The 24,680-nt window shown below is 38.3% G+C and overlaps 1 protein-coding gene across 2 annotated transcripts in view; it reads left to right on the forward strand.

Moving 5' to 3' along the window:
- Positions 1-10,303: 10,303 nt before the first annotated feature.
- The window catches only part of HGF (hepatocyte growth factor), a 59,100-nt gene continuing 44,723 nt past the window's right edge, over positions 10,304-24,680 (forward strand). For both annotated transcript variants that reach the window (XM_075490572.1, XM_075490657.1), the window contains exons 1-2: positions 10,304-10,565; positions 22,758-22,923. In XM_075490572.1, coding sequence (XP_075346687.1) covers positions 10,490-10,565; positions 22,758-22,923 — 242 coding nt within the window. In that variant the 5' untranslated portion in view covers positions 10,304-10,489. The remainder of the gene's footprint in view (positions 10,566-22,757; positions 22,924-24,680) is intronic.

Genomic DNA, 24,680 nt, shown 5'->3' on the forward strand with positions numbered 1-24,680 from the left:
CAAAGTCCTTTGAAGTACCTTCTGCATTTTAATAAAAATAGTCCCATATGCCTAGACCCAAAAAAGTTATTTTGAATACATGTATAAAAACGTGATTAATCCCATAGATATAAGTAGGAGATAACTAAGGATTTAAATTTGTGAGCATGTTTTATTACCTCTTTAAAGGCGTCACACAGAACAACAACTAGTTTATATTATTGATAATGAAGAATGAAGTTTAGGGCAAACGTAAACTTCACGTGTCATACCTTTTCTAAAACATCGTGGAATGTCCGTTTGTGAGAATTAGGATGTCAAGTAGACTTTTACATGCTTTTCTGAAGCTAAGCTTCTATGTAAAAGAGAGAATGGCTATAAGAAAAATTTAGAAAACTTTGGAGTCACAACAATTTTACAACAGTTTCTGCTTTTTGGCCTGCAGAGTGCTACAAAGCTTATACAATATCACAGACTGGGAGGCATATTCCTGATGCGTCCCTCTGTAATGCCTGCTCCCAACTGTAACGCCTTCAGGTGTGATCTTTGTGATCAGTGTAAAAGCTGGTCTCTGCTGTTAACCTCCATCTTTTAACTCCCCTGTAAGAGGAGAGCCTTGCAAATAAAGATTTAATAGGCTGCTGTTTATTATGCCAGTAGTTTTTCTGTACTAGATGGATACACTGATGTAAGTGATAGAACATTTCAAGCTGTTAGTATTCCTGTACCTCCTTAAAAAGTTTATTTGAAAATCTATTGCACTTTGAAGAAGTATTTTATCTGGTTCTATTGTAATTTTGTATTTCAGCAGTCGATCTCATGTCTGCAGTCAGGAAAGAAGACAATTAACAGGATGGTAGTTAGCATATCTCAGTATGCCACCTAAAATGCCTACTAGCTGGAGTTGTAGTTGCTAAATTTTGCTCCTAGATTCATGATACTTTGTAAAATTTTCTTCTAGTGTTTGTTTCATAGGCCAAAAATTAATTCATAAATCTTAGCCCGTTTAACTGTATTTTTAAATTGACAATAGACAGGAAGACTCCTGTAATTGTGTGAGGTTTTAAGAAACAGAGAAACAGAAAAAGAAGGAACGAAAGAAAAGCAGAAAGACAGAGAGAAAGTTAAAGGGAGAGGCTGATGGAGGGAGAGAGACAGAAAATGAGAAATAGAGAAAGAAATAAAAATAGAAAGAGAGAAAAATAAAAAGAGGAAGAGGAAGGGAGAAAAAAGGGAAAAAGAGAAAAAGAGAAAGAATGAGAACGAGAAAGAAGGAAATTCCATATACACTGTCATCTACTGGTAATGAGGCATATAAGTGGTTTACCAGAGTAATTAGTGCTCAAAGATTTTTTTAAATATGACAGACAGCATTCAAAATTTTGGTTAATTATGCCTCCTGTTAAAAACTGGAAGGTTATTTCCAGATACAGAGTCAGCTTTCTACACAAGTCCTTTCAATGGGACTGTATCAGACATCCTTGTCATGAAAAAACAGATTAATTGTAGATAGAGTGCTTGCTATTTTAATCTTGGGAAACAAATACCAGATTTTTTTTTTTCCTGGAGAAACTATTAGAAAAGTAGTTTAAATGTTGTTAATCTCAAGCTGAGTGACATAGCCCTCTATTTCCTGTGGGTGCTCAATGCACATTCTCAGTGGTTTATTTGAAGTGCTTCCGTAACTGAAGGACATGTGCATAAAATAATCTCAGGCAAAAATAAAGACAGTTTGTTGCCATTGCTCTTTAATATGTGAATTGAAACCACATTGTTTTATCTACTGGGAATAAATGAAGAAATACATTGGAATGCTAAAAAAGAGCTAATCAGATATGTGGCATGTAAATTTACATATTTTCAGAATTGATGGCTTTATTTTCTTATTAAAAAATATTTATTCAAGTCTTTACATGAAAATCAAGTAACAGACAGAGGGGTTCTTGGGTTTTGGTTGTTTGGTTTAATTTTTCTTCTTAAGGAAAAGTAACAAAATTGTAACACTGAACATTTATTGTTCCATAGTATATGAAAAAGCTATTATTTTTCAGGGGTTTGTATGTGAAACATTTTGTACCAGAAGTAAAAAGGAACTCACAAAATTGTATACTTAAAAACATATTGCTCAGCTGATTTATCTCATATTTTTTTTAGCTGTTTACATCGGGACCTTGGTAGGCTGCATAAAGAGAGAAAAAAGTTATAAATCACCATGAAGATAATTAATTTCATGGCACCAAAAAATTGGATGACCATCAAATGTTGGCAGGTTGGAAAATGTTCTAAGGAAGTATTACTGAAAACTTGTTCTATTTTTACACTTTTCCCTAGACAACGTTCATTGATTACTGTCAGATAAAATTTCTTGTCTATGTGGACTTGTCCTTCAACCCAATCTGCAGATTCTTAAATTAAAAATCAGTGTTACTGATCTGGGGAGTTAAATATACAATGAGTATTAATCTGTATATCGCTATTTTAAGAAAGACTTTAAAAAAACTTGCAATAATAATACAAAGTCAGAAATAATGTGTTTCAGTTTAGGATAGACCACAACTGCTATTCAGCAGAAAAAAAATACTTATCCATAACGTTTTTTCTATGCCACTATTGTAAATGCATTTGTTGCTTTATGCCTGCTCATATCAGTCAGATTGTATTAAGAAGATAATTTTATTTAATAATCTGATAAAAAATATTTAAATAGGCCATCATACCAGCTTGCTTAGCAGTAGTGTTCCAAATTCAAAAATTTATTCTTAATTGATAAGTTTCATTTTGTATGTGAACAATGGGATCAAAATTTCAGGAAAGTTGAGCAAAACTGATGCACGTGAACAAGCAGACAGCTTTACAATTGTAACTTCAGACCATAGACATCTAAATTCTGCTTCAGTCTTATTTTTGCTGCAGAACTTTGTAGCAAAATCCTCAGCAGAAGAATATGCTAAGGTAAGAATATACTCTGTCACTGTTTAATGTGAAGTGAAGCCTAACCATCCATGCTCAGATTTCACCTATAAGAAAAAAGCTTGGCAACAATTAATCTCTATGAAAAGTGGGGATTGGGTACTTTGTAGAAATAGACACCATAGTGTAGAGGTACGTAATACTAAAAATAGCATAGAGAAAAAGTCTATGTGTTTTATTGGCATAGCAAACGTGGAGCAATCACACTGTTATCAGTGCTATTTCAGTACCAGCATTGCAATACCTGTGGTAAGATCTTTAAGGGACAAAACTGTACTGAAAAAGGTTTCTCTTTAGTATATAAAGAAATAGAAATAGCAGAGAAATTTAACAGTTTGCCCTAGTCTTCCTTTGAGAGTTCCTGTCCTGATTCTGCAGCCACATGTCCCTTTTCCCTACTTGACTATTTTCCAGTAGCTGCATTACAAAGCTCATATCCCAAACAAGGAGACTTTGATTCAAATAAAGTACCCAAAGCTTGTTCTTGAAAAGAAGTCCAGCTGAGATTTCTCCTCTGATAACATCTTTTCTGATGTCTTGGCAAGCTTTCTGTCTCTGGGGTTACAAACCTTAAACCAGGAAAGATCAGTGCTTTATGGCCATGAATTTTGAGTTCTTTTTTGTTGTTTGTGTTTTCTCTGAGCTGCTATTAATACATCCTCATGTCTGAGAGATTGCCAGGAAACCAATGAATCCCCACTTAGGTTTCTTTCTAAAATCTTCAACAGCACCCTAGGTAGAAACTCTCCTCTTTGATATGAAATCCTAGAGAATTTACTCTTGACAAGCAAGTTCTGGAAGTCTTCATTCTCTGGAATTCAAAGGTCTAATACTTTTGTCTCTGGATTTTCAAATTGCAGAAGTTATTCCATAATGTATAATTCACAGTCAAAGACCAGCTTAATTTTATTCTTTGTTACTCTAAACATATTGAAAATACATTTTAAAATGTCTACCAGTCTGAGAGATATTAATGGCATTTTTATAGCAATACCTCATTTTTTTAAACCTCTACATTAATTTTTTTGTAGCTGGTCTTTCAACATCACTTTTGGTAGGGTCTTAGCATATCTCTCAACAACGTTTCTTTTACAGAAATATCATATTGGAAGATAAGGACCCTTTGCTGTCTGCCAACCCTTTTACCTCCTCCAGAGGTAAAATGTGTACTACAGAGAACCTATTTTAAGCTTTTACCAACTTAAAAACACACATTTAAGTTGAACAAAACAATACGTGGGCTTGCATTAACATCTGTGCATTGTTTTGGCCAAAATTTTTGTGTAAATCCTTTTTATTTGTTTATTTGTTTGTTTGATTTTTTTTTGTACACTAATTTTTTTTAATTTATAAGTAAAAATTATGTCTTGATTTGAAATCCTTCAAAAGTTTTTTTAATGGTTAAAATAGAAATGATTACTGAAAATAAAAAATGCTCTAGGAAATCCAAACATTGTTCTCCAGTTTGAGGTTTAACCCATAAAAAGATCTTAGAAAAACTACCTTCAGTTTTATGGTTTAGCCAGTTAAATGAAACAATATTCAGCCAGGTATGTTCAGTGGTTTTACTTAAGTACACTCTTGGTTTTCACTGACTTAAAAATGCAGAGAGAAGGGTGAATTATCAGTACATACAAAAATTTCAGAGTAAGCATCACTGTATTGTTAAAATCACCTATATACACACCAGAGCTCAGGCACTAAAATCATTAAACTGCTTTAAAAAGCAGGTGATTTTAAAATCAATGTAATTTGGAGATTTCCTTAGTGGTTGAATATTTTGGGCTGATATTTTCAAGCTTTTCAACAATAAAAAAGATGAAATGCACTTAAAAATATATATACAAGTGTAGATTTCCTTGATCATGATTAGGCTTTGTAGTTTACCTAAATATGCAAAGGAATGAAGGCTTTCTGAATCAAAAAATAACAACAGCTGGAAAAAGGGAGATCTGAAGTCTGGGCGATAACCACAGATGAATTTGGCCAAACCTTTAATTTTCAGACTACTTTGTCCTAGAGAATGTATCTTCTAATAAGCATGAAAAACCAATTCTTTATTTGCTAAAAATGAAACACTTATGGAGAAGCACAAATGGATGCATATTTGAATGGTTAAATAGTATAGAGAGTAAGTATCCTCAGAGAAGTAACTCAGTAACTATGGCATGTAAATTAAGGGCTTCTGGGGCTGTTGCTTCATATCCAATGTATTCAGCTTCTGTTTGTTTTTCCAATAGCCAGTACCACAATTTGAATTTAGTGGACTAAGGTCAAAGAGAGGTTCATTTTTTCTTACATTCTTGCACAAAAAAAATCTATTGTAAAGGTTTTGCAGATCAAATTAGGCCCTAAGTAACACAGGCAAAATACATTAGAATCTATTTAACAGTACTACCAATGATGTTTGTCCTTTCTAGACTTTCTTGGTACTGCAGACACTAATAGAAGAAGAAACAAACAAATTTAAACAAAAAGTTTAACATCCTCAGTCAATATACCTAAGCTCTGAGTACGTACAAGGAACAATTCTGAGTAGAGTGAGGGATTTTTTGTGTTCCTAACAGCATATAGCCACAATGCAGAACATTCCCCAAAACTTCAAATGGATATTACTGGGAATTTTTATGAAAATAACCATTTTGCATGCACATTTGTTTGCAAAATTTATCTCCTTGTAGATAAAGCATTTACGTGTGGAAAAATTTTGATCAGATAAAATCTGATCAGCTATTTCCTACTAATAGCAATGTGTTGTATATAGATCCTTGCATTTTTCTTTTATTATTTTTTCCCAAAATATTGGAAATAGTAATTTCCAAACTGATCTTGAAGGCTATATTATCATCATCTGCCGTTGGGTACAGTGCTGTAAATGGCTTAAATGGTTTTCATACTAGTACTTAAAAATTGTTTTGTTATTCATCTTAACTATTCTTAGTTAGCATATAACATATATGTAAAAAGCAGTTACAGTATGTGTTACACAGGAAAACCATAAAGGATTTATGTTACTAACTGACTGCAGGGATGAATGCTGGATTACCTGACTAGGGTTTAGGACCCAGACTAGAGCACCTGGGAGTCTGCGTGTGGGGAGAGCGGTGAATTATGTATGTTTGAAAATTATGAATATATGTGAATTATAATAAGTGGAACCAAGCACAGAGTCACTTTGGAGCTCATGTTCCTTTTTAACCTCAGCAACTTCAAAACCATACTTTCCATTCCCCAGGGGTATGCATCTGTCTATAAAATGATAATCTAGACAATTTTCGTATTTTGTATATGCCCTGCATTATTTTGCATGTTTGTGCCATGAAAGTGCTCCGTCAAGGTGTGAAGCTGCTTGCACAAGTCTGTTTTGGGGTAGAGGAAAGTGTAACTGTATAGTTTTGAGCCAAATCATACCATACCTTGTGCCTACAAAGCCAGGTAATGGCCCCTGACTAATTTTTATTTGTAAACTCTGACATGGGCTGAAGGAATAAGAAACTTTTTAAAGGTAGACAGTTTAGGTTGTTAAACATACATGGTATTTTACCTGTGAATGCCATGTTTGCAGAGGTGACTGCCTCAGGACTGTAGGTTAGTGCCTCCATTGTAGATGGAGGTGTGGCTCTTGTCTTCATCCTTGGGTTCCCTGGTGGCTAATCAACAAGAAGCCTCATCTGAGGTGCCACAGTCTCCCGCTTCACTGCATGGTGTCAACTAAACACTTGACTGGTGTGGTGAGTTTGCCCTCTGTGACTAGCAGTTCAGATCTGCAGCATTTAGTATGATGACATGCAAAATCCTTTTGGCTGAATCTAAAATGATGGACTCAGGGGAGTTTCTGAGCTTCTGCTTTCAACTAGACATTAATCCCTGTGCTTGGATCTTATTATCCCCTTCTTCCCCCTCTTCCTTTCAGCCTTCCCACCCTATTGCCTTTTTCTTTCTGCACGAAAGAAAAAGGCTTGGGGATTAGGCTGGAAGGTGCCACGTGTCCAGCTGGGGCTCTGGCTGAGGTACCTCAGCAAGTATTGACACCTGGCATGTGCTGTAGCTCTGCTTAATCTCTGCCTTTCCCAGCAGTGTTGCATCTCGCAGTCCATATTGCAGTCTTTTCCCTTCCTAGTCTCAAGCTCAGTTTATAAAAAAAGACAATAAAAATGTACCCTGCTTGAAATGTGAAGCACAATTGCTTGGTTTAAACTTCTCAGGCAGCCTGAGACTTTTTTCAATCAACTCAGTGTTGAACAATAATTACTACATGCACTTGCTTATTTTATTGGGCTTATTATCCAATAGGACCTTAACAAAGTGATACCTATACCAGATAAATCAAGAAGTAAAAAGATTTGTTTTGAACGCAAGAGTTGTTTTATATGACAGAAGCTGGTTCATTTAGAAAAACTTTCTTTAAAGCTGATTGTGACTTGATATTACTGTGTGTGTGTGTGAAGATTCCTGCCAAAACTGTGAATATCTAGCATTTCTGAATAGCAAGTTACATCTGAAAAACAGATCCAACTGTGGTTATGGTCAGAAAAGAGAATTTAAAAATAGCAGTTTCTATGTATTTGGTCATGTCTGCTTACTTTTCCAACCAAAATAAAGTTTTTCAAACTTTTTTATTCATGTAGGCAGTCCAGAGCAAATACATCTTTGGTAAAGTGTGCAGTAATTCTTTTCTTTTTAGATATCTTCTACAGAAATGTTATACTACTTTCCGAATACAGAGCTACACTGATTTGAAAGTCAAGTTATCAAGGCAAGTTTGCAAAGCTGCCAAAAAAAATAGAAGGAAAAAAAAATGAAAACCAAAAATCCCCACTCTCAGCTAGGCCCCAAGAACAGAAAAAGAGAGAGAGACCTATAGGTCAGAAAACATGCCCTCAAAAGGTCAGAAAACATAACAGAATATTCTTGCATAAAACCTACGACTTCTGGTTATCATATTTAGATCTTTAGTTTCTCTATGTGCAGACTGAAACTTAACATGGAATTCTTTTTGAAAACTTAAGCATGAAATACAATTTTTGCAGGCTTCCTTCATATTGAAATTCTTTTTGAGGTAAAATTTGATGGAACTGAACTAAAAAATTATGCTTCAGTTGTAAAATACATGGGGCAGGAAGACACAGAAAAAGGCTCATACTACATTTCGCACTATATGATGCGGGACCAAAGAGCCTTTTCATTTCCCAGATCCAGATGCAAACCTTTGTCTTGACTGCCTACAAATAGAACATCTGAATATAGCATCTATAGGATCTTTGCCTTTCTAATTTCCCTTCTGTCCCTGGCCCTCCATTCCACGTGCCCTAGTTTCCACTGAGGGGAGATATACAGGGCTTATGTAAAAGGCAGAGGTGTCCTCCAGCATGTCCCCAAAATTGGACAAATGGAGAACCAGGACTATGGAGTTGTACCTGCCCAGCATAATATATGCAGCTAAAGAAGCTTATGCCCATGACTTGAGGTCTCAACCAGAACTGCAGATACATCATGAATAATACACAGGACTATGTATTAATAATGGGAATCCATATAGCAGAATATTTTCTCCATTAGGGAGCACCCTAGTCCTCAAGAGACACAGCAGAAATCTTCCTAAAATTCAGGACAAATCTGACTACATGCCAAATGCTCCCCTCAGGGAAGTCAGTGGCAAAAAAGCTACTTGACTTTAATGGCGCATGATTTTGTACTTCACACAAAAAAAGGTCACTCATCACATGCATGGACAGCAAGTCAAATACATCTGGTTAACGGAATGTGGCTATTTTGGGCTCAGCATGGTGCTATGATTATTTTTGTTGCTTATTATTTATATTTATGTCTATGTTTAAGCACAGGGACAAAACCAGAAAACAATAACTGAGATATGCGTATTCTATCAGTTGCAGTGGACAAGGATTTCGCATAAGGTCATTGCCCAGTGGAATACATTTTCTCTGTTTTCACGTTGTGCATCTCTAAGGAACTCCTGTAAATTAACTTTTATTCTTGGGAGAAAAACAAAGACAGCAAAAAAATCCCCTAGAAATAATTTTCATTCTGCAGATTTCAGAAAGTTTTTTTTTTTCTCACATAAATGTGTTTTTCCTGTAACGCCAAATGTTCAAAATATTTTCTTCACAGACTCTCTCTCAACTCCTTTCTGTCCCCTTTATTTCACTTACCAAGGCAGTAATTCCCAAGTGGAAATTTTGTTTTGCCACTGGGCATAAACTGGGTGAAAAAAAAAATGTTTTGGGAATATAGGAAAAAATTGAATAAAAGTTAACAATGAACATTTGTGGCTTGGGAAACAACCCATTTTTAAGAAAAGCTGTTTCACTCAAAGTTGTTTATCAGCAGTATGGATAGTAAGTCTGGGCAAAGGAGTCTGGGCTAGAGAAGGAGACCCGTTTTCTGACACACATGGCATGGGGCCACATGCAGGTCTCTGGTTTATTTGTGGAAAATGGAGGCAAACGGTTTCCTGTGTTGCCACACACTCGTGCTATAGAAGGTAGGTGGGTGCAGGGGAGAAAGGAACAGTTTAAATTAAGGCAGAACTTTTCCTGAAGTGTTTATTTTTGAATAGCCGCGTGTCACGAAGGCCGGTCTCATGACTTTAAACAAAAACCAATGCTGTTGCTTCCATGAGGTTAAAGTGAAGTGCAATAGAAGAATCACAACCACTCTGCCTGTGACAGAGGGAAGGTCAGGCCTCGCTGTGGGCTGAGGCTTGTCTCCATGGAGCGGCGCCAGCCAGCTGATACTTGACTTTTAGATGCCCCAGAGATGCCACAATTTTGGGGAAGTGGCATTTGTCAGATGGCCAAAGAGGACGATGGAAAGGCCAGGCTGGTGGCCAGGGGCAGCCACGGGCAGGTCGGAGGAAAGGTGTTTCCTTACTGGGAAATTTGCCTTGCTTTGTCCCTGGCCATGGGGTGTGGGAGTCCTGCTGAAACGGCTATGGATGAGGGTGCTGCCTGAGGATGTGGCCGAGGGGCAGGTGGAGAAAGGGGGAGGCTGTGAAGGGAAATGTCAGCGGGGAGGGAGAGGTTTGTTCTGGCTGCAGGTGAGAGGGCAAAGGGGGCTGTGGGGCAGGAGGGGCTGGGGGGAGGCTCCGGGGGGCTGCGCAGCAGCAGGGACCTGCCCCGGGGCAAGAGCTGGGGGGCCCGGCCCGGCCCTGCTGCTCCTCCTGAGCCCCTAAGGGAGGTAGGGAGGGAGGCAAGGGGGAAGGAGGGCGGGAAGGATGGAGGGAGGGATGAGGCGGTGGGAGCCCTCTCCCTGGGCTGGCTGCGGGGCGGGAGGGGAGGCAGCTCCTGGGGAGGGGAGGAGGAGAGGAGGCAGAGAGGGGATGTTGTTAAACAGTTTCTTACCGTAAGAGGGAGTTGGGACCCAGATCTTTCCAGTTAATCACACAACAAACTTAGATCATCGCAATAAAAAGCAGCTCGGCTCACTCTGCCTCCTGTAGTGACCGGCGGTGCACAGGGTCCTTCCGAGGAGCCATCTCCTCTTCTCCTCCCCGCCAGCCGCCGGGGGGGCCGCCAGCACCATGTGGGCCACCCAACTCCTGCCAGCCTTGCTGCTGCATCAGCTGCTGCTGCTTCCCATCACCATCCCCGTGGCAGGTTAGTTTTTCTATCACTTCGCTAGTGACCCCCCTCCACCTCACAGCCGCATCATTTTCCCTCTCCTCCGCTCCGCCGTGGCGAGGCTGGGTGCTCGGGGCGGTGCACCGGGCGCACCCCCGCAGGTGGGGCAGGCGGGGAGACCCCGCCACCTCCAGCACCCGTCAGCCTCTACCTGCCCGCCGGGGCAGGCACCTGGCCCCGCGGCCGGCGGCCGGGCGGGGGCTTAGGTGCGCCGGTGCCCGCCCCGCGCCCCCGCGCCCGCGGAGGGCTGCGGTGCGGAGCGGTGCGGAGCGGGGCGGGCGGCAGCGCGGCGGGGCGGGACAAGCCGCGCTGTGCCTGCGGCAGGGTGTCCGCGGCCAGCGCTTTGCGGGGAGACACGGCACGTTTTGGTGGTTTGCGGAGAGGTCGCTGCTTCCCGCCACCTCCTCCCCGGGCGAAGGGACGCTCGGGGCTCGCCCCGGAGGGGGAGCCGCGGAGGCACTGAGGGCGGGAGACGGAAATCTCATCGTTGCCCATAGGTGCTCCCGGCCGTTATCAGGACATGAGGAAACATGTGTCCTTAATTTCCAAGTGGTAGCATAAACGTTAAAGGACAGAAGTTGACAAGGAAGACCCAAAACACAGGACAGTACGTTGCTGAAAGGGAATGTCCTTGCTGAAGTTCAGCAGCATGAACATGCTATTATCCAGACTGAAATACTTGTAATTTCATTAGATGTTCCCCATGAAATCCGGGAGGCGGGGGGGCGGGGGGGAAGGAACAAACAATAAGTAATCAAGTGCTGGAAGCTCTTTAGCTGAATTTCTTTCCTGAAGTGTCCCCCTTGGACTGGATAGCTGAAGAGCTACCTCTGTGTTTCCATTGGCCCTCTGGGGAGACGTTTAAGGAAAAAAAAAGTTTGCGAAGGTTTCTACAAACCTTTCCTTCCTTCCTTCCGCCAACATTGTTAGGGTCAGACCTTTGCACAGACAGAAACAAAAGACAGCCACAATTCAGGGAAAGGATCTGCCAGGAGCGGGCAGAGCAAGGGCAGGCACACGCAGCGTCTGGGTCCTGGGGCAAGGGCTGAGGGCATCAGGCAACGTGTATGGCAAGTGATGTTGGTGGTTTCCAAGACATAACTACATTTTCTAGTTAAAAAAAATAAATATTTTGAAATAGGATTTCAAAGTGGAATATTTTGTGATCTGAGTGGGCAAGTCAAAAACAGACTGGCAGCATCACGTGCAGTAAAACCTGTCATTTTTCCCCTGCAGTCAGAGTGTGGTTCTGTAGGATGCTGAACATCTCACCAGAGCTTCTGTGCTCAGTCTGCTCAGTGACGATTTTGTTTTTGTGGGCATTCTTAGCAGGTGACACAGAGATACAAGCACTATGCTACCACACTTTTCTGAACTCCTTTTCCACGTACATAGCAATTTCCATTCTATGGACATGTGACCTCTCTGAAAAGTGATGACTAGAGCTGGTTAGGAATTTTCTGAGGAAATGTTTTTTTTTTTTTTTACTGGAAAATGCTGACCCATCAAAACTTTTCACTAAAATAATTCCTTTTAAACAGAAACTTTCTTTGGCTTGGTTCCCCCAAATCAAATGAAAGAGAAATTTGCAGCAGAAGACATTCACAATAGCTTGTGGTACCTGCTGTTGAAAAACCCTCACCTGTGAAGGAAACTCATCAACTGATGGGCTAGTTTGAAAAAAAAGCAGAATAAACACGCCCCCCCTCAACTTTATTCCATGGGCTAAAGATACAGAAACTGGTGTATAGCCAAGTTCATAAGAAGCTAGGTCATGTTTGCTCTCTTGATAGTCAGGACGCTTTTCTTGAATGAAATGAGAGAAGCTCCTTATTCTCCCTGACTGTAGGCTCTTAGCGCTGGTCTGGAGTTTACCAAGCTCAATGCATATTAATCTATCTAATATTCCAACAGAAGAGATTGAAAGACAGCCTCAGTACTGCCAGTATGAGTAGGCTGATGAATAGGGTTGTGCCCTAACCAATGGGCTCTCCAGTTTAGGAGTGCATGTTTCATCTTGATGTGGAGGAAAATTAAATTTCCAAAACTTCAGAATTTTTCAGAGAGTAAAACTTGTTTTCTGGCCAACTTTCATAGTGACAGTTTCTTGGCAACCCTCCCTTTCTTAACTTTCCTCCCCCACCCGCCTTAATATTAATCAATCCTATTGTTTGCCTTATGGGCAAGAAAGAGGACTCTTACCACACGCTGCCATTGTGCTTACCTTGCTTTTTAAAAGTATATGATCTTCGACAAAAGTGTCTGGGTTTTTACAATGTAGGCAAGGGGAAGTTGTGCCATTCCTTTCTGGAAATACATTGGTTGCTTTCTAAACATACATGGTATCTTTGTACAGGATGTTGAATTCTTTTCACTGGGATGTTTTTAAGAAAGGTTAATATTTGCCTACATATTTATTATTTTTATATATGAAACCCAAGCTAAATGATGAAAACAGAATTTAAAAATAGGAATAAAAAGAAGTCTTTTGGTAATGCATATCCATACTTTTGTTATTGCTGTTCTATCAAAGCTGTTGTTATTGCTGTTCTGTCATTTTAAATGTACCTAATGATGAGTGTTATTTCTTTTGTGAATGGATCTTTTAGGTTTGGAATCCCATGCCCTAAGTTCTGTGCGAAGACAATGTCCTGTGTTACCAAGGTTGCTGACTAATACATTTGGGTTATATTAAAGCATAAAGAAAAAAGAGGGTGAAGAAAACACTGAGAAATTTTCATGTCAGCAAGCTGTCCACACTATCAGTTTCTGAGTTTCTTTTTAATATATAAAAGATAAAACCGTGATTGGTGAAAGATAAATGTGCAAGGTTCCTATAGACTACTTGCCTGGTCATTATCAATATCCTGTAAGTCTCTGTCACTTGCACAAAGAAATTAATCTGTAGCTAATAACTTTATCAGGGAGTTTTCTTCCTTGTTCAGATACTCTTATTATTCAGTATTCTTAGACAGTATCTCTTTAATAATGTTAATCTAGTGAAACTAAAAATGACTTTTTAATCAAAGCAAAAAGTAGATTGGTATATGGCAAAAGAGTGACTGTTAAAGATTTATTTAAATTGAAGATATATTTTTCTGGGAAAAGACTGTCAGCCAAGTGTATTTATTCTCAGCACTTTCTGTAGTTTGGATGATCTGAAGCAGTTGCTAATAAAGATGTGGGAGTTGCACTTAGTTCTTACAAATAACTATTGCTTAAAAAAAAAATCACATAGCCATAATCGATGTATGGATGTTGTGTATTCCTGTGGTCTGCATAGCTAAGTATATTTTAAAAATTTAACATGATTTATACTTCCCCATCCCAGCTGTAGATAATCATTATACTATATACTGTCAACAAAGCAAAATGATACTCTGCCAGTTGGAAGACTGTGTTCCTTCTGTTTAATGGAATCCTTTTGGTGCTCAGTGCCAGGGGCTGCTTGTTTTGCTCTCACATGTAATACAGCACTTACCCTGCTTAACAGATTTTCTGTTTCTATTAATGCCATTTTCATAAGCAACATAGCAGGAGAATATAGAGTTGAAAGACACGAGATTAAAATGTTGCATAAAACTCTGGAAAATTGTACACTGAAGTCAAGGAAAGGAAAGCCTCTTATTGGAGAGCTCATCTGTCATTATTGTAATACTTCAACTGAGGCCAGGGTTGGAAGAGAAATGTGCAGTCTCCCTCAGAGAGCATAATATCTGCCCCTTGGATCTTTACGCTGAACATTAGTTTGCCACTTAAGCATTTAGAACTTTTCTAGGAGATTTGAAAGCAGGATAACTGGGCCTCTTGATGGGTAAAAGCTTGATGTGGAGAGGAGAGGGTTGTCCTGAACTTTTTGCAATTACTTGTACTGGATGAGTATTGGAATTTCACTTTCTTCCCATCAGCGTTGAGGTGGAGGGTTGAAGGGCAGAGGCTACAAGGTAACATAGAGGTGAGAAAGGATTGATCCTAGAGGTGAGACAGGATTGATCTCCACACTTGCTTGGGAAGCATGAATAGTAGGAGAATTAGCATGATGTGAGCAATGTTTGTCCCTTGCAGTGGGGAAGTAAGTGAACTACAAAGAACTGGGAAGGGGTGAGGACATCCTCGCCATTACCTCATCTTTTTTCTGTAGGTTTTTTTGGCAGTGCCCTTAGAGGATAACAGAGCTGTTCCCGAACATAGTTAGTACCTACACGTAAAGCAGTGCTGCGGCAAAGCAGAGCTGGGAACACGCTCCAGATTAGTCAGATGTGTTGGCAAAATCTAGCTGCGGGAGTGTTCGATGGCTTGTGGGCCTCCACCCATGTGCTGTCTGATGAGCCCGGCCATGCCTGGCAGTCCTCGGTGCTGCTGGCCTAGCTGGGGACTGGCTGCTCCCTCCGTCTCCCCTCAGCTCCAGCTCTTCCTACGACTCCCAGCCTTGGCCGGCAGCACTATTTTTATGTATACAACATGCAGCAAGGCTCTCATCACTCCTCACAGGGGCTGTTTTGCTGCCCTCAGCAGTCCATCACTCTTTGCTTTGCCCAAATCCCTGCCCTGCCTGCTTGTGCTTTTCTCTTTACCCCCGACTCCATGCCCAGATGTCCTCAGCGGTGGCTGAGACCCTGTCGCAAAAGAAGTGCGCAATGTGCTGGATGCCTCGGAGGAGACACCAAACGCTTGTAAAGGTTATGGAATGCAATGCAAAATGGTGGAGATTTAATTCTTGTGTAAAATGCATAAGAAGACAAATCTTAGAAGGGAAAATCCTCTCAGTAATTTAGCCAGAGTTTAGATACAGCAAGTCAGAGTACAAACTGCAGAACATTTGTTTCTGCCAATGGGTCCCTGCATCCTGCTGAGCAGATAACCTTTTCTTGGAAGAAAAAGAGCTGTCCTTTTGCATCTACCATCCAATTTTAGAATATACTATCAATTGTTAGCATTATCCGTAGCTTCTTGAGCTTTCACGCTGACTATAGGAGAGGGTTACAAAGGCAGGATTTAGCATAAACATGAAGTTGGGTTCCAAGTAACATGGCAATCTTTGCAGCTGCTAATAAGGGGTATGTGTGCATGGGTGTGTGTGTGAGTGGTAATAGGCAATGTAAAGCCAAAAAGAAATATCTTTTTGCATTTCCTGAATCTGCTCAACAACTAGACTGAAAGCCAATGTAAAAATAAGGAAAAAATTATCTCTATATTATATAGCTATATTTCAAACTACTTTCTAAAAATTGTAGGTTTTTTTCCATGATGGCTCTTTTGCCAAGAAAATAAATTTCAGAAGTTAAAATAGTCATATCATCCTCCGGATACCTTTCTGAGAAACTTTAATTGTGACAAGCTAGAGATGCCTCCTCAGACAGCTGGTTTTATTTTGGTGACTTTCCATCTATACAGTTGACTGCAGTTTTTATGGGTATGGTTGGTAAACTTCTTTCACGCTAAATTATTGTTTTACATAAATAACTGCATTAAACTTAATCTGGCATCTAAGTCTATTCAATCTACAAAGTTCTTTCTTGGGCACATTTCAGAAGTGTGTCAGTTTCTCATTATGTTGGTCTTTCTTTGTTTCTTCCTTTCTTTTTTTTTTTTTTCCTCCAAATGAGAAGTCATTTGGAAAAGGTGTTCACTTTTTTGCATTCTAGCCAGGAATCTGGACATTTCTGATACTGAAACAGGCATAAGGAGAAGTCAAAGTAAATGAAAGTAAGTTAAAAGTAAGTTAAAATTGCAGAGCATTAATTCTTTTTATCAAAGTGTCTCTGTTAGGAATTGCTTTAAGAGAGAAAATTGCCTTGAATGTGTTTGTTCAAAAAGTGCTTCCTAACAATTCTCATAGGTGACAATACTTTGATGGCCCTGTTAATGATTTTAGTATCAACATTCACCTTTAACATCTTTTCTTTTATTTTATTACTGTGACCATACTGTTAACTTAAGCATGTGGTGTCTGAAACCATTTAGTAACATCTACTTTCACCATCTGGTCAAGTTTTGTGTTTTTTTTTTCTTAATGAAACCAGTATATTTATGCTGTCATACTGGGGCCTGCACCAATATGCAATTTACCCTTGATGTTTTCTATCCTTTGAAAAGCATTGTCTTGGAAATACATTATTGAATTTAATTAAAGTATCCCTTGAACCATGTTTTATAGACAAGTTAAACACCTCACTGCATTTACATACTGTTCTTCAACCAAAGTATGCTGAGAACTGTTGCTTTATTTCAAACCCTACGCATTGATTTTTCTTCTTACACAAGCTTTGCCAAATGCAATTTTATGCATATAATTGAACATACTTTATTTTTTATTTTCATATTAAATTGTCACTATTTATACTGAGATAAGCATTCAGCTTTGATATGTCTTCTGAAAAGTGTTGTCTGACACTGTGATAATCCATGGTTTTGCAGATTTTTGCTTTGTACATTTTATTGAGATCTAACATTTGCTTGTTTCTTTTTTCTCCATTCAGATACATACTTATGAATACATTTGCTTGGGTGTTACCATGCAATTTTTGTTGAGCATGGTGTTCCCTGATAAAATGTTTGCTACGTTTATTGTGTTGAACTGTGCTTTCCTGCATTTATTTCAGATGTGTTTAGGGTTGGGGATTTTTTCTTTTTTTTTTTTTTTCTTGAAGGTCTTTCATATGATGGTAGATTTCTAATTCACCACCGCCACCCAAAGTTTTAAATCACATGAAATTCAGCTTATTTGGGAAATCCAGTTTACTTTGGCTTGCAGTGATGATTGTTTGCAAAATTAATAGCTAATCTCATTTTGACATTCTGACCTGGTTATCAATTATAACACAAATAATTCAATGTCTAATTAGTCCATCTGTTAACTGCTCAAGGTCACGTGACTTGATTTCATTACAAACATGATGCAAAATATTAAACAGAGATCTAAAATGCCAATTGATACTAAAGAAAGGAACTATGTCTCTTATATTTCTGAAATAATTGTGTCACTTTATATGACCATTTTTCTTCACTGGAATATATTCTGAATCTTCAACTTCTCTGAGCTTCCTATATAGTGTGTAGAAAATTTCCCTCTTTTTAATTTTTCTCCCCAGTGCCATCTTATTTTGTATTTCATTGCTCTATTTGGAAGGACTGCAGTTGATTCCTGCAGTTCTCTGACAGCATCTGCCAGCTTAAGGAATTTAGGTATCTTCATTTTCTTGATTTTTTTTTTATTTCCCTAAAGATTTAGTTTATCTCTGACATCTGACAAACATAATGAACAGCAGTGCTGTTATATGACTCTCCATATTTTTTTCAAAACTAAAAATTATAAAAGGTCTTTTTCCCATCCACAGTATGAAGACCTGTATCCAATTTACTTACATCAGTAACTATGATAACAGAAAAAAAAATTTTCATTACCCCACACAGTTGAAAGTTTAGCACAACAAAGCAAATAGCTACTTACTAAAATGCTGAAGTTCTGCAAGTGTAAACAAATAGAATAAGGAAATAAAACTCCATACCAAACCATCAAGATTTCATTAAGAATCTTGATTTAAACATAAACCTTTAATTTAAATGTATTTATCTTCTCATTGGGAAAATTTGGTGTTGAGTTTTTATGTGTTTGTTCTGTATAATAAAGCGGGATGCAAAATTAGAAAGAAATGAAAGGAATGAGGTTTCTCACATTATCACAAGACTCCACGATGTGGTTCTTTAAGAAAGCACTAACTAATGCATAGACTAGAGTGAAACTTGGAAACCCTGGAAGCTGACATGCCAAATGCATCATAACTCCTGTTTAATAAAAGCTTTGTAGAGTCTATGGCAAGTCCATAAAAGTAGAGATTTTTCTAGGGAGGACCAGCCAGTATGCTCCAGTATGCTCCAGTATAGTCTATAAGACTATAACTCCGAAGCCTAATTGTACATCTATATTAGAAAAAGCTGGACTGGCGGAGGAAGGAGAAAGGGATTACCAATTAGGTAGATGAAGTCAGATAATTTCATTGTAAAATATTGCCATAGACAATACAAGTAGTGTTTTGATCTCATTATAATGGACAAAGGTGATCTTGAGGCCTGTTGATGTCCTGTATGCTATTTTGATTACCACAACAATGGTATCATATTCGCCTTATTAGTCTTTTATTACTAAACAGATAATGCAAAACCAAATCTTTTTGGGGTCAGACTAAGACCTGAGAGTCTGAAACTTGACTTGCTTAGGTATTTGAACTCTAAATGGCCTGAAACTAGATTTATACTGAATTTCTTGACTCTCATATAGGTCAGTATCATTCCTATTGTTTTCTGCAAGGTGTGAATTTTTAATTGAGATATAGAACATAATCAGGTAGTTTCAGGACTGAGTGGTGTGATAGTGTGGGAGTCCAAAGCCCTTTTTGGTGTGGCACACAGGGCCAGAGAGAAAGAGGAAGTTACTTTGCTGCCATTTTCCCCTTAGCCCAATGATTAGAATACATCTGGAGAGCAGGAGAGATCAAAATACAAACACCTTTGCTGATTCAAACCTATTTCTCTTGTTAATCAAGAAAATGTCTTCATTTCTATGATATTGAATATTATGGCATCCATTACTCTCAGTACTTGCTGTTTTACTTCTATTTCTATTTTGTATAAATACAATTAAAATTGCAGTTAAGTAGGTTCTAGAATACAGATACTGCAACCTCCTAGTGAGTTTTCTCACTAAAATGCTGCAGAATGATAATTTTCTTTATCTCTGATTATTGATCTGGCATGGACTGGAACTACTCCAAGAAAAGATATTGTTGGAAATCCTTTCCCCCAGATGCTCTATAGTTTGAGCAGTCTCAGTTAATGCTTCATATCTTAATGAGAATATTATGCAGAAACCTCATATGAAAAAGGTAGCAAGGGAACCCAAAGTTGAGTTCTTGTAGCTCCCAGGTAAATGTTTTTCACTGTGAGGAACATTTTTTCTCCGATAAATATTTAAAGCATTTTATGAAAATGGAAGAGCTCCAGCAGGGAGACTGTGGAAATCCCAGATGAGATTATGGAGTACTTGTTCAATGCTGCATCCTACTAGAGCAAATGTGGTAGTTCCCATTTCCTTGGGCCCTGGCTGAGCTCTTCTTTTTTCTGTTCAACCAAGGTTGCTATCATGTTAAGAAATAGAAAGAGGCACCACCCTCACCTTTTTGAGGAATTTTTTAAGTCAACTGAAGAAATATTTTTAGTTAGTTGTTGTTTCTGTTGAAGGAAAAAAATGTTGATTCATATTTGACTGGATTCTTTTGTGTTTGAATCAGCTGCTACTATTTTCAAATTTAAGTGGAATGTCAGACTTCCTTAGAATATGATATTCAACTACAAGAAACATCAGAAGACATGGCCCACAAAATAAGCAAAAGTCCCGATTAATCAAAGTTTAGGAACTGAAATGAATGGCAATCACAAATTAGGAACATTAGTTATAGCATATTGCATGATAACCTTTAATATAGAACATTTCTAGGGCACTATTTTATTTAAGATTTTAATAATAAATGCACCTAATTTGAAGTAAAAAAGTTCAACTGATTTTATTTATTTTATTGTTAGAGTTGTAAAAGTAATGCTTTGCGTTATTCTGATGGTTCTAACAGTCACATCACAGATGTATTTGGCCCTCTGTCTTTTGGATTATAAGCAAGTCGTAGAATGTTGTTGTTTGAAAGCTAAAGTAAATCAGGCTGTTATGAATTGCTAAATAAAAGATCGGACCCATAATCCTCTTTGGACAACTGCTAGGAAAAGAAGAAAATAAAAAGCACAACTGTGAACCACGTTTTTCAGGCAGAACAGAATTTCTTGATTTTTTTAATCATGTTCTTGCATGCTAGCTGGTGAGTTTAAGAAGCCGTTATCATCAAGAATTAAGATAATGACACTTATCAGTAGATGGGAAATGTTAGCATCAGGAACTGAAAGAAAGTACTTTGATATTTCTGTACAGATTATTATCTCCATTTGACATAAAAGTCTTGGCTGAGACAACATAGAACTAACAAATACATCTTGTAAGATAATAGTTTGAGAAATTTACCACAAAAGCTTGGTAGAAGACTCATTTTTCTGTGATTGTCTTAAAGAGCAGATGCAATCCTTTTTGCAGCACTTTGGCACTGTTACAGGTACAGCAAAAAATAAAGCGGCTTCAGTGTAGACACAATGGCTTCCAGTAACAGGGTGTTGATACTTAAGGCAAGAGTGTCCTCACAGCATTTCCCTAAACATTCATTTTGGGTGCATGTGCACTGTACAAATACAAGCTGAAAATGCTTAAGAGAGCTCATATGAGTCCCTAACAGAGCACCAAAACTATTAACATTTGATCTTTTCATCAAAGGCTTCTTCATGTAATAATAACAGGGATTTGGAGGTAAATAATTTTTTTTTCTGAAAACGTTTGTAGTTGGAATTAAAATTGTGAGCTATTAGGTGCAGGGGAATAGCATAGTTCACCTTCAGCAGTTCAAAAAGAAGGAGAGTAGGATAGGGTGAAGATTATTTTATAGGGACATTGCAGCAGAGATATTCTACTCCTTTGATTTTCTTTTTTTAAGAGGCTGAAGCTTGATGAAAGCTAATTTAAATGTCTTTGGTGTATTTTTAGGTGTCTTAGGGATAACTCACCACTGAGAGGTGTGATTTAGCTGAATCCAGTGAAAAATGTGAGCTCACTTAATGATCAGGATGAAAGTTCTGCAAAGGGAACACCCATAAGCCCTCTTTGGCTTTACAATATGTGGAGTTGTCAGTAACTCAGCTATTGCAATTTACAGAGTTATTCTGACCTTCTGCACAGAGTGCACCAAGCAAAAGTTTACGACCTAAGTGCACTCTGCACTTGCATGAGGCATTATCTATTCAGGATAGCAGAGCACTAGGCTGAGGGTTCATATATTTGAAAGGCTCTGGCAAAATTTAATAAATTGATCCTGAGCATTCGTGTTCTATCATTGTTGCAGATCCTGTAGAGAAAAATGAAAGGACAGCTATAAAAACAGTTATATGGAAAAAAGTTATGAAAAATGCTGTTACCTACTTTGTAAATTAAGGAGGGATTCATTCACCTACCTTACCTGGATTAGCCATCTAATCCAAAAAGATCATCTGGGATCATTGAGTGAAATAAGAGAAAGAGATCCAAAGGGCAATTTGTCCTCCCTATGCTACTCATCTGTCAGAACAGGGAAAAACACTCTCCAGAGGTACTCATCTGCCTTCACTGACGATGGAGCAGCCTACACTGGCAGACTGGTTTCTATGAAAAAAAAATATATACATACATATTGGGAAAATTGTGGGGTTTTTTTGCAACACTCAAAGACTTTTACTCTTGCACTTTAGCCAAACATGTCTAGCCAATCTGCCCTGCTCTGTTTTATACTCTTTCCTCTGGGCCTTTCAACAGAGACATGGAAATCAGATCAGTGCGTTCCTTTTTGCAGAAATCTTTGCAGCAGTGCAGACTATTTCCATGCTATGGCCTCTGCCTCCCCTCATTTTCTTTTCTGTAGGCTAACAACTCTAATTCAGTCACACCTAAACTGGACACAACACTCACACTGAGTCTGCACTGGAGCAGAGGGAGGACAAATGATTATTTTGTGTCACTTGCAGGCTCCACTTCTTTTCACAACTTGTGATGAAAAATTTGCTGTTTTAAGAACAGTATATCACGTTCGGATCGTGATTCTCTATAACATTTATATCCTTTTCCTTCTGATTGTAACTACACTCTGTCCGTCCAAAAAAGACCTTTGTTCATCTTTTTCACTTGAGTTTTTTATGGAAATATTTGTAAGATTTCAGATTATTATTATCAGGCATATTTTGGGGGTTCTGAAAAAATTTTACGAAGGATGAAAAACTTTCCTCTTACCCTTTTCTAGCATTATGCAAGTCTTTATTTGAAATTAATTTTGTTATAATTCCTACCATTCCTGTTTTTAAGAATGGAGATCACCATCTGAAATAATTCTTCTCAAGTATCTGCTTGTACCTTATTTTTGTGAATTTCTTTATGCTTTCAGTACCAGTGTTCCTATAATTCCTAATAAATGTTATTCATATCTAATGCCATCTTTAATCTCAGCACTCTTCCTTACAATGTTTTTTTTTTCTTCTTCTTTGCTTCTTCCTTAGAGGGCAAAGGGAAAAGGAGAAATCCTCTTCATGACTTCAAAAAAACAGGAGAGTTGATGCTCATTAAAGTAAACAAAACACTGGAAGTAAAAACCAAGCTGTTAAATACCACTGAGCAATGTGCCAAGAGATGCAGCAGGAACAAAGGCCTTTCATTCACTTGCAAGTAAGTTATGTATCTCTATTTTTTTCCCTAATGGTATCTATATAATACTCTTTGGCCAAAGGTCTGTCTGTAATTGTCATCAGTGGTAGCTTGTACTAAGGACAACCTAAAGATTGTGCTTTTTTGATTTCCATGATCTTGTTCTACCTGTCCAGAGAGCGACAGTCTTTTCTGAAGCTTTATCTGAGTTGTTCTGTCTTCTCAGCTTGTCCAATCTGTAATCTTTTCCATAACATAGGTGAAAAAATGTACTCATATTAAGATGTGGATGACTTGTGCTGCACTGTAGTGTTCAGTGAACATTTCTGAGATTTTTATGTCTCTTATAAAATGGTTGTTGTCACACATCACAGCTGCAGTATTTCAGCACCACTTCAGACCATATTCTCTCTTCATTCTTTGCACATTACTCCCACTGAAATCAATGGGAACCTCACACATGGAACACAGATACATGCGCTGCTGAAGTTCACTGGCAAGTACTACGAATCTGATACAATGGAATTGAACCTTCTGGGCTGCACAATCACTACAAGTATACGATAGCTATTCTTCAGCATCTGCTGTCTCTTCGAAACACATCATGCAGCTGATTGCTTGTCTGCCTTGTACATATTCTCTACTATTTTTTGGAACAAATCACTATTATTCTTCCCATGTATTAGACTTAAATTATCCCCCTGGCCTCTCTTAGTCTAGACCATTAGCAATAAATGAAAGAACATGAATGCAAGAGAATCTTGGAGAGAATGGATGACTTCTGTACTGGTGAGTACTGGGCTAAATGTGAGCCTGATCTTGAAACATAAAAAAGTTTTGACAGTCACTACAAAGGGAAGCTAGGTCAAATGTGATAACAAAAGCTCTTCTTTGGCAGAAAAGATCCTCAGCTGTAATTTAATCCTTCTTTAAGCCTTTAATTCCAGTGTTGTAAGATCTAGTTTGTGTTGTTTTGTACTTCGTCTGTTTATATATGTAAACAATGAGCAGAGTTTAGTTATTTCTGTTAGAAAATTTTTCGAAGCACTAATATTTTTCACGTGATACAAGCCACTGCTTTTCCTATTGGCAGAGCTTCCACTGATATCGTAGCCAAGTGGATCAGGTTGTATTCAGTACAGCAAGAGATCCCTGAGTTCTGATGATCAGCAGTGAGGAGTATTATAAAAATAGGTTTCAAAGCATAAAAAAAAATCTGAACGATGCCAAACAAACAACAATTCTGTATTCCAACATCTGCTTAGGAAAATTGTCTCAAGCTATCTGTAGCTGTTCTAGCTGGTATGTTTTATGTTCTGAAAATAAAAAGTAGGTTAATATATTTGTTGATTCTATTTTACATGAATAATAATCCAGAATCTCTCTGAATTTTTATTACTTTCTCATTTGTGAAGAATTTCTTCTATTGGGACAGTGTCTGATGGATTCATTAAGGGTCAAATTCTCTCTGCAGTAGTCAGTCATAAAGCAACATAGAGGAGCCATGAGGGACTTTGGGAACACAGCTTGGAAGAATCCTACTCACAGCTAGCAGAATTGCAATCAGTCATGTAACTATTTTGCTCTGCAGATGAAAAAGAATTTCAAATCTGACTAATTATGTTCTGAATTTGCAATTTTCCCCCACACTTCTTTAGCAAGGAAGGCTAGCAGCACAGGTGTAGGTGGTTAGGTCTTGCCTGTGCTACCACTATGCAGCAGAGCAAGAGGGATTTTCTGTATCTGGGAACATTCTTGTGGTTTCCCATTTGGCCCCA

This window comes from Mycteria americana, chromosome 1 (genome assembly GCF_035582795.1).
Source record: "Mycteria americana isolate JAX WOST 10 ecotype Jacksonville Zoo and Gardens chromosome 1, USCA_MyAme_1.0, whole genome shotgun sequence".
Lineage (NCBI taxonomy): Eukaryota > Metazoa > Chordata > Aves > Ciconiiformes > Ciconiidae > Mycteria > Mycteria americana.